This window comes from Dicentrarchus labrax, unplaced genomic scaffold (genome assembly GCF_905237075.1).
Source record: "Dicentrarchus labrax unplaced genomic scaffold, dlabrax2021, whole genome shotgun sequence".
NCBI classification, from domain to species: domain Eukaryota; kingdom Metazoa; phylum Chordata; class Actinopteri; family Moronidae; genus Dicentrarchus; species Dicentrarchus labrax.
In genome coordinates, this window is record NW_026136716.1 from 8,757,848 (window position 1) to 8,768,420 (window position 10,573).

General features: G+C 41.3%; 2 protein-coding genes across 2 annotated transcripts; both read left to right on the forward strand.

Moving 5' to 3' along the window:
• The first annotated feature begins 457 nt into the window (after positions 1 to 457).
• On the forward strand, positions 458 to 5,531 carry LOC127378754 (uncharacterized). Its single transcript, XM_051427997.1, has 2 exons — positions 458 to 510; positions 2,261 to 5,531. The coding sequence occupies exon 2, from the start codon at positions 2,332 to 2,334 to the stop codon at positions 4,936 to 4,938; it is 2,607 nt and encodes an 868-aa protein (XP_051283957.1). The 5' UTR covers positions 458 to 510; positions 2,261 to 2,331; the 3' UTR covers positions 4,939 to 5,531.
• A 532-nt stretch (positions 5,532 to 6,063) lies between these two features.
• On the forward strand, positions 6,064 to 10,573 carry hpxb (hemopexin b). Its single transcript, XM_051428014.1, has 10 exons — positions 6,064 to 6,205; positions 7,032 to 7,057; positions 7,265 to 7,348; positions 7,579 to 7,736; positions 7,830 to 7,983; positions 8,370 to 8,582; positions 8,675 to 8,767; positions 9,806 to 9,936; positions 10,027 to 10,174; positions 10,290 to 10,573. Exons 1-10 carry the CDS (start codon positions 6,141 to 6,143, stop codon positions 10,514 to 10,516), a joined length of 1,299 nt encoding a protein of 432 aa, XP_051283974.1. The 5' UTR covers positions 6,064 to 6,140; the 3' UTR covers positions 10,517 to 10,573.

The following is a 10,573-nucleotide window of genomic DNA, read 5'->3' on the forward strand; positions in this document are numbered from 1 at the left end:
CTAAGTTCACATCAGACATATCAACAGACTCACTATTTAAAATTAAATCACCCAGAAATTGACTTAGAATTTTATATATTATATTACATACATATATATATCCCTTTAGTGCTCTAAATATTTCTCAAAAATTTAGAGACAGAATCTCAAAATAGTAACCCTACTATCACTCCCAAACATAATTTTCATGTTTGCAAACTGAATGAATTATTTCTGACTCTAAAGTTTGTTTACATCAATATATTCAATCATTCTATGTAAATGGTCCGTTGAGTACATTATTGTTTTAATGTACAAGTCAAATATGAATTTGTTTATCTGCACACCTAAAGATGCCACTGCTGTGCTAGTATACAACGTAGTAGACAACAACCTGCAGTGAAAAGAAAGAAGGAGGGAAGATAGGTGAGATGGGGGGAGTGACAGAGCGAGGCGGAGGGAGGAAGAACTGGAGGCTGCAGGACAGAGCGGGGACAGCAGCGGAGGAAGAAGCACACACCTGGAATTCAGGTATGAAATCGTTAACTTTGATGGTTTTAAAGCTATTTTTGTTTATGCACTGGTGTAATTTCATGTTTTATTCTTAAAATGCTTAAAATCTGAATGAAAACTTCTGCTGTGCATTGTACTTTTATTTAGACATAAAAAAGTATTTGTCTGGGGTAATTTGCTGCCTACAGATTTCATTGTTTTTTTAAACTGACTGAAGCACGTTTCATTTAACATTTCAAAGAGGCCTTTACCTGTGAGCTTTATGCTCTGTAACTTGTGGTGAATGCCTCCATTGTTTAGTTTCGATACGCTGGAATGCTCTCGAACATCCTGAATAATCCGCTCAATTATGAATGGTATCATTTATTCTATAGTCTCAGCACCTCAGCAAGGCCATCCGGTAACTTAGCAACTAGTGCCTCTCATTCAACATTAAAGTGGGGTAACATGAGAAGACCCAGTGGCCTCACTCCAGGAGAGTGACAGGGATTTGTTACTGACACACAGCCTACATTTTCCGTCATTCCAACAAACAGATTCATGACTCTTTATCTGTTAACCTGTAATAAAGTGTAGTTTTTACATTGAGATTGTATTTGAGATTATGTTTTCCATGACCTTCTGCTCTTAATTTCTTAATTTCAGCTGCCCCTTAACAGCATACAACAAATGTCACCCACAGATAAGATCTTTAACATCTTTTTAAAACATGGGAAACAGATTTTATCCATTGACACTCTGAGGTCACATGTTTCCAGGGGGACCTTATTGTGAACATGCAGAGGTAAACTGACACCTCACCCTTTCATCCTTGCAAAAGCCTTGTTGTTTTGCTCCAGGGGGGTAAAAGGCTGTCTAACTAGGTCTACACCATTAACATATACATGTTGGTACCCACAATTGACAAGTCAGAATTCGATCCATTTTGCACGGTCATAAAGACTTAAAAAAAAGAGAGCCAACCCTTCTTTTGGCAGTCTCTCACATAGCTTGTGTTGGTGGTGAAAGACAGGGTTCAGTTTCAATGCCTTGAGCAGATAAGCACGGCTGTTTCCACCAAAAGTGACAATGAGGGTCTGTGCAGCAACTATTTGAGACTGTTGAGGTTTCATGATGAATGAAGTTAAGAGAGGTGACTTTGCAAACAAAGACCCATAAGCCCCTCTTCTTCAGCCTGGCATGCAATCACCATTAAATTATCATATACTGTCAAAAATAGCTTTAAATTCTGATTTAATGACTGGGTATTTATTGTCGTAGTGATCAGTAGCTGCCAGCAGTGTTGAAGTCTGAATACAACGCTGACCCCAGGGAAACAGGACAGTGGTTACCTGAGAGCACTTTAGAGTCTCGTGAGAAACTGAATATTGGGTGGGATGGATAATGTTGCAACGAAAGGGAGCCTGTGTCCCAGTTTTAAAACAGCAACAGAAATGTACACAAGTCCTTAAAGGGTTTATGTGATACACCTGAGTCAACAGGTAGGTCAAATAGATTTCCCAAAGGACTGAAGTTCATTTGCAAAACATTACAGGATGACTCCTTTGGTTAAGAAATGATTAACCAAGATCTTCTTCTCGCATACAATCCCTAGTTTTGTTTCAGATTTTCTTTGTAGATGTAGTGCAGTCACTTTTTTTAAAAAGCATATGCAAGTATATGTTGCAATAAACTTAAATGCTTTGTTGTAAAGGTCTTCCATTTTCTATTTGTGTACCTAAAGAGTTTTGATGATCATTTCTTTTGCATTTTCTCTTTGTCTTTACAGACACATACTGAAAAAGTAGTGAAAAGTGACACCCCATTTGACAAGAGGATTGTTCAAATCTGCCATCCACAATGTTAATGCGGTCTCATTCAGAGAGAAGAGCCCTCCTTGGGTTCTCAGCCCTGCTGACACACAGCACTCCAGAGCAGAGAGATGCAACCTCCCCTTCTCCCTTATCCTTCACCCCACGGGAGTCCATCTTTACACCCATATCTCTTACTTCGCCACCTCCCTGGGTGACTCAGGCCCTTTCTAACCTGGAGCAAGGAGAACAAGAACTGCAAAGCCTCAGAGAGCGACAGCAGGCTGAAGTGGAGGAGGTGAACCGTGAGTTGGACAATGCTGTGATTGAAGCTCAGAGAGAGGAGCGGCGCCTTCTTGAGAAGATTGAGCAAGACCACAGAGAAGCTCAGCGGTACCTTAGTCAGTTGAAGAGGGAGAACGCTGCAGCTGTGCGAGTTGTGCAGTCACTTGTTGATCAGGAACTTAGAAAACTTGGACAACTGAAAGAGCAGATACAAAGATGGGGCAGTACTGCTGGTGGATCCAACAAAAATCAGCTGCAGAGAGGAGTGGCAGAGGTCACCCAACCTTGGGAAATCTCTCTAACACTTAAAAGGGTCAGTTTCTTACCAAGCCCTGGGTCCAAGACCTTAAGCTTAGGGGAAGTTGATGTTCATGAGCAGGGCATGACCTACCCAATTGGTGTCTGTGGTGTCCAAGGACAAAAGTGTGCCTTGCACTCAGGAGATAAAGCATTTTCAAACATTACTCCTCTTGAAATTCGAAAGGAACCACAACCCAACAGAGCTGGGCAACGGTACAGCCCAGAGGAGAGCAATAAGGTAAACAGTGGGAACATGCGTGTTGTCCGGAAACTACGTCTGTCAAGCTCTACAGAAAATGAGGATGAGCTCAAATCACCCACCTTAAAGTCCCCCATACCAAGACATCGTGGTGTATCTGAGTCATCCCAAGATGAGGAAGTGGAGTCTGTGTGTTCAGACACACTGGGGCAAGACCTTTTCCTTGCTATCCCACCAGTCTCCAGTCAGGGAGAATCTGAAGGTGATGAATCTGATGGCAGACAAAATGGAACGAAGAGGCGTGCCACACTGAAGGGTAAGAGGAAGCAAAAGGCCCTTGTCTTGGTCTCAAGTGAAGAACCATCCTGTCCTCCTGAAGAAACAGATGAAAAAATAAGTGATGTGGCAATATCTCCAAAGACTATGCGCAAAGGTTCACTCTCTCGGCACAGTCTTATTGATCTTTTCACTAGACATCATCCACCTTCTCAACACACCCTTTCCAAGAAAAAGACTTCACATGAATCTTCAATGGACAGTGGAAGTCCTCCATCCCCAGTGGACAGTGAGGATTCCTGTTACACCTATACTGTAAATACTCCAGTCAGTGGATCACTCAAGCAAGAGCACTGCCGCTCAATGTCCACCACTGACCTCTCAGGTAAACTTCACCCTTTGATTAATAGTGACAAGGGTGAGCGTAGAGGAATCAGAAAGGTCAACAGAATGCGTCTTGCCTCTGAACCTTCAACTCTTGAAAAAGGCCAAGAAAATGACAAAGAGTCAGACGGGAACATTGTGAGTTCTGATGAACGACAATCAAGATCCCAGACTCGTGTTACACAGGGTTTAAGTTTAAATCAGGTGAGCAGATCTCTGTCCTTGTCAGCAATTGAAGGAGACAAATTACACCAAGACAAAGACTCACAACAGTACAGCAAAGATAAGAAAGACAGAGTTGTAACAGCATTGAGGGAACTCAAGGAAGAGGGTGGTTCAACAGCGCTTGACTCAGCTTATCTGGTCAAACAGTTTGGAAAACAAGGATCAGGCCGAACTGACTTCAATCTCCCAAGCGGCGTCCATGCAACTGTCAAAGGGCAGCTCTTTGTGGTGGATTGTGGAAATGCCCGCATTCAGGTGACTGATCTCCAGAAGAATGTTGTACAGCAGGTGTCTCCTTCGGGCTCAGAAAGGTCTTCTCGTATCTGCAACTACTTTGACGTGGCTGTGAACTCAAAGGGCCTCATTGCCCTGACCTGTGCTGCTGAACGAGCTGTGTTGGTGTTCAGTCGTCATGGACGGCTCCTGCAAACATTTGGAGGCACAATGATTGGTTCCACCAATGAAGAGCTGGATGCTCCCAGAGGGGTGACTGTTACTCGTCAGGATGAGTTCTTGGTCGCTGACATCAAGCGTGGCACCCTAACCTCCCTAAAGCTGGACCCCAAAACTGGGGCCCGATTGGAGCGCACTGTGGTGACCGGGTACCACAGACCCTACCTGGTGGCAGCCTGTCTCGCCACCGGGCTTATGGCAGTAGCCGAACGCGGAAATGAAACTGGACGTGTCCCATGCATTCGGGTCCTTGAGCCTAGCTGGAACACTATCCGAATCCTGGGGGTGTGCTCTGGCCTGGGGCCTGTTTTGACCTGCCCCTGGGGTCTCTGTATCGATAGCGATGGGGATGTCCTGGTGGCAGACTGGGGAAAGCAGCACCACCGTGTTCTTCTCTACCCATCCAAAGGAGTTGGCTGGCCTCTGGTGACTGATAACCTGAGTAGCCCAAGGGGCCTGGCACTGCTTCCTGATGGCCATATGGTGGTGTCAGACAGCATGAATCACTGCATCAAGATCTACCGCTACAAGTGAACCGCAGAGAATGTTTGAGAAGAAAATTAAGACAAATCTGGATAGCGTTAAGACTAGATGCTGTGATAAACTAAAAAGGTTAAATCTGTAATGGCAGGCAATATCTTGGAAACGTGAGTTTCTTGAGTATAATTCGCAGTCTCTACCTCCTACTTGCTTTAATTTGATAAGATCGTGTTTGATGAGGTTTAGGAGAATTGGAGATAGCACTTTATTTTTTCATTAATTTTATGATAATCAGTAGTTGCAAGGCAAATGTAAAATATTAGATCACATTTATTCAGTCCATAAGATACAAGTAGAGGATTAAAGTACTAATGCATGCTTTTAAATTAGTTAATGAGTGTTTCTAATGTATTTTATTTTCTCAAATTAAACTACAGTAAAACTTGGTAGCCCATAATGCTTTGTTCCTGAGTGACATTGAATGAAATTTTGTGAATTTTGCCTATAATGCAAAAGTAATCAGTAATCAATACAAATTTGAGAACTTTCAACAGATCAAACAATTTAGCTAGATTAAGCTTGGGAGGAGCTTAATGATTTTTGTACTGTTCTCTTAGTAAGACAAATTAAACTTGATTTACATCTAATTTTGCATGATTTGTTGTCACTGTGCCTAACCACACCTTATTATACAACTTCAAAGTCTGTTCATTGGCTTTTGGGCATTTCTCTGGTGTCCATTTTTGCCCAATAACATCTGCATTAACAGAAAAGTCTGTCAACAAACAAAAAAGGGAACAAAGGGCGCTCACTGATCCTGAGTTGCAGGACATGTAAGAAAGTCAGAAGTGTTAAGCAAACAGATCAATAAATTCATTTGAAATTCACATCAAAAGGCAAAGTTAAGCATCACCTTTTGACTCCTCTCCAAAAGGTTTTCTTTTCTTTCTTTCTTTTTCATTAAAACAGCTTTGTTAAAGACAAATTTTTCGCTTTAAGGCAGTTATCAACAGTATAGAAGATAGCTTGAGAACACTGACATTTTATAGACATCATCACTGAGTAAACAGCAAAGGAAGACGCCAGAGCCTCATTTTGTAAGAGCAAAAACTCCAACACACTGTCAATGCAAACACACACAAACCATTTCCTAACATGTCCACCCACACACACATTTCAGTATAAAAGCGCAAGTTCAGCTCTGGCACAGCCACAGCTCTGCTCCACAGTGAGACTCCACGCCAGAGGACTTCAGCATGGAGCTGTTCACCAAAACTCTGTTTCTGTGCTTAGCACTTGCCCTCACTAATGGAGCCCCTGCGTGAGTATTAATGAACTCTAATCTAAACAGGTCACTCCGGTCAGGACGTAGTACTAGTATCCTGATCCCAAGATGCTTCTGACATTATGTGCATGCTCTAACCATTGAAAAAAAAGTGCTTTGTGTGCAGTTTATTTAGGCTAAAAAGCCAAAACCTGAATGACTAATGCTTGATGTGGCATGATTGAGTTCAAAGTTTATCTGTAACAAATTCCTTATGAATTTAGTCTGTTCTGTAATATGAGCATATAAATACAGGGGGTAGAAAAATTAGGGTTTCACAAATAATTAAAATATTATAAAAATCACAACACGGACAATATCCAAATCACAGAAGCTGCAATATTTTGCTAATGGTAAAATGTGTTACAAACTGCATTATAATGAAGTACTGTTGTGCAACAGAGACGCTCTGGTCTACACATCTTGCTCTCCACATGGAAGAAAACGTGTGTTTGTTTGGTACACACCTCAACAAATGTCACATCATCATGATTTCAATAGTTTTTCCGAGAAAATGAAAATTGTGACGCACAAATTATCAATCCCAGCAATCGTGAATCTGTTCAAATAACTGCAATATGAGCCACTGAAAAGTGCACGTCACTACTCCTTTCATTTCAAAACTCTATTTGCTAGTTAACAAAGTTCACCAGTTGGGTCGATTGAACAAATACAAGAGTGCAAAGTCATCGGATTACCTTGGTGGTGTGTCAGTGACTGACCCCCCCCCCTTCATCATGACTCAAGGATTTCTAGAAATTAAATATAATGTAGCGCTAAACTGAACTGCAGGAAAATAAGGATTTTTTTTTATCATCCACAGTCTACAACAAGATGCAGCAGTAGAAGGTGGGTTTCTAATAAACATAATAAAATCATAATGGTTTGTCCATAATTTCTCTGCTACAGCTAAACATAAATCATAAAAACAAGCTGTTCATCTTAAAAAGCATATCTAATCTCAAATTATCTGTATTTACCATTATTTTAGTTGCATAATAATGGTAATGGTAACAAGAGTTATATTATGTCTATATTTCTAACTCTGAAATAAAGATGCTGCTCTGCCAGACCGGTGTGAAGGCATTGAGTTTGATGCCATCACTCCTGACGAGAAAGGAACCACTTTCTTCTTCAAAGGTTTGGAACATTTTTATAAAGAGGCTCTTTTGGCAATATCCAATATCCTGTATACTTATTTTATTATTATTATTATATTTTAATTTTACTTTTACTTTGAAGTAAAGCCTCTACACAGTATATAAAATTACTCTTTTTAAAATGTAGAATGGTGGACTTTATTTTCCTTTGAAATTATTTAAACTATTTTAGATATTTATTGCAGTGTAATGAAACTGTTTTCCTTGCAGGTCCCCACTTGTGGAAGGGTTATCATGGTTCGGCTCAGCCTTCCAATGAGCACTTCAAGGAGCTCGATGACATCCATAACATCGGCCACGTTGATGCTGCCTTCCGCATGCACAACATAGATAACCCAGACAAACACGATCACATCTATTTCTTCCTGGTATGACGCTCAGATTCTTTCATCTACGATACGATTCTGTTAAAAATGGCAATATCTGCCACTGATCTTTACTTTTTTTGATGTAAACTCCAGGATGACAAGGTGTTCAGCTATTATAACCACACCCTGGAAGACGGGTATCCTAAACAGATCCAAGATGACTTCCCAGGAGTCCCCACTCATCTGGATTCTGCTGTGGAGTGCCCCAAAGGAGAATGCATGGCTGACTCAGTTTTGTTCTTCAAGGGTATGTTGGCATTCATGGCACAAATATCCAGCTAACTACATCAAGACTATAATTAAGCTGTACAAATAATGTTTAAAGTAAAGGGAATAAATAATGAGTTGAAGAGAGACCAATGCAACAGTAGATTATCTCAGTATTATAAAGGTAATGCTGCCCCCTAGAGGAGGAGATTAGCTGCAGCAGGAGGAAATTCTGTCATGTTTTAAAGCAGCTTTTAAATCAATAAAATGCTATTTGCAAACTTTTGTTACTCGTGTTTGTAAGTTTTATACAGGAATTTAAGCCATGTAGTAAAATACTGGTAGAATTGTATCTTTTTTTTTTACTTTTAAGGATTCAAACATGTCAATCCATGTTGCTCTAACTACTAATAATCCTCCCCACAGGACATGATGTCCATCTTTATGATATTACCACAAAGACAGTGAAGACCAAGACGTGGTCCCACCTGCCCGTCTGCACCTCTGCTTTACGCTGGCTGGAGCACTACTACTGTTTCCATGGACACAACTTCACCAGGTTCAACCCGGTATCCGGAGAGGTGAACGGTACCTACCCAAAGGACGCCCGCAATTACTTCATGGGGTGCGCTGACTTTGGTGAGTTCCTCAAGAAGAGTCAGATCTTACATTTGCATTACATTGAACAAGAAACTGATGTATTGTAATAAATCTTTTGTATTTGACTGCAGGTCATGGAGGTGGTTATCGACCCCGTAAATGCAGTGAGGTCAAAATAGATGCCATCACCACTGACGATGCTGGCAAAACTTATTTCTTTGCAGGTAAAGTAAAAAAACAACATAAATAAGTAGTCTACAAAGGAACAGTCCAACATTTTGGGTAATGGGTGTTTTTTTAATGCTGAGAGGTAAATGTATGAAGGGTCAAGCTAGAGGCAAGGCAATTAGCTTAGCTTAGCATCAGGCGATGGGTCTCTGCAGAGGGGGTAAGAACCTGTATTGGGCGGGATGCAGATAAATGAGGATTACAGTGAGGTGTGCTATATGGACACCATGGACAGTGTCATGGATTTATCATTAAACATCAACACTGCTGATATTTCAGGTTGGTCAGTCAGATAAAGATTCCCATACACACACACACACAATCACATGATCTGTGTGTGTGTGTGTGTGTGTGTGTGTGTGTCCGGCCTTTACTACAACAACCAGGCAGTCACAGCGGTCTACAACACAACCAGCAACAAACACTATTTTTTATAAAATAAATAAAAATAATGAATATGAAACAACTTACCAATGATGTTTTCATGCAGCAGCTGTTTGAATCCAGTCCCAATGACATGAACCCACTGGAAGAAATGTCCATAAACTTGAACGCACCACCGTCGTCCTCCTCACGGTTGCTATAGTTACCTATACATTTTCTCTTTCTTGACTAACAGCGGGACTCTTGTCAGACATTAACCTTGAGTTTTAACACTTATTGTCAGTACAAAACACAGCGCCCCCTGCTGGTGCTGTCTGTATAAACACTGGAATCAGGCAGGAGTGGCTTTTATCAAAATTAGAAAATCCAACTAGTTACAGCACATTACTGTAAGACCCCAAGTTGTTGAGCAAGGGCCAGGCTAGCTGTTCCCCCCTTCTTCCAGTCTTTATGCTAAGCTAAGCTAATTGCCTGCTCGCTCCAGCTTCATCCTCAACACACATATAAGCGAATCCTATCAATCTTTTCATTTAACTCTGCAAAAAAAAAAAGGTGAAAAAGGCCTGTATCTCCCAATATGTCAAACTATTACTTTTGTTTTGTTTTTTTCCTTTAATCATTTATATATCATTTATAATTCAATCATTCAGGCCCCATCTACATGCGTCTGGACACCCATCGAGACGGCCTTCACGCCTTCCCGATCACCAGGGCGTGGAAGGAGGTGACCAATGGAGTGGACGCTGTCTTTTCCTACACTGACAAAATCTACTTGATTAAGGTAAACCTTTAAGTAGCCAATCAGAGTTATTGATTTCATGAGAAAACTTTGGTAGCAGTGTTAAACCTAAGATCCGCCAAACCCCTGCAGGATGATCAGGTTTACATCTATAAAGCAGCGGCTCACTACACCCTGATCGAAGGTTACCCTAAGACTGTGAAGGAGGAGCTGGGCGTTGAAGGACGCGTGGACGCTGCTTTTGTGTGTCCTGATGACAACACAGTTCATATAATCCAAGGTGAATTTACAGAGTGCTCAATTTTTGGGTTTAACCTCTTTTTTATATTAATAAAAGCTCTAAGCAGAAAAGCTTTGTGTTTGTGATTTAACAAACATGTTATTTCTTCCAACAGGACAGAGGATTCTTTATGTTGACCTGACCGCCACGCCCAGGGCTGTGACCCAAAATCTGCCCTTGCCCTTGGATGGCATCGACGCTGCTCTGTGCAACGCAAAGGGAATTGACTTGTTCAAGGGCCCCCAGTATTACCACTATGAGAGCCCCATGATACTGGCTATGGGCAGAATGGCCCCTTTGCCCGAGAACATCACCTCAACAATGATGGGATGTCAGGATTAGGAGAATATTTAACATTCATCTGTTTATGTTTGGTGAATAAAAAGTGGGAAAACTGCA

Coding starts and splice junctions, on each gene's coding strand:
- LOC127378754 (XM_051427997.1), top strand. CDS start 2,332: ATGTTAATGCGGTCTCATTCAGAGAGAAGAGCCCTCCTTGGGTTCTCA.
- hpxb (XM_051428014.1), top strand. CDS start 6,141: ATGGAGCTGTTCACCAAAACTCTGTTTCTGTGCTTAGCACTTGCCCTC. Junction 6,206..7,031: donor CTCACTAATGGAGCCCCTGC/GTGAGTATTAAT, acceptor TATCATCCACAG/TCTACAACAAGATGCAGCAG. Junction 7,984..8,369: donor CTCAGTTTTGTTCTTCAAGG/GTATGTTGGCAT, acceptor TCCTCCCCACAG/GACATGATGTCCATCTTTAT.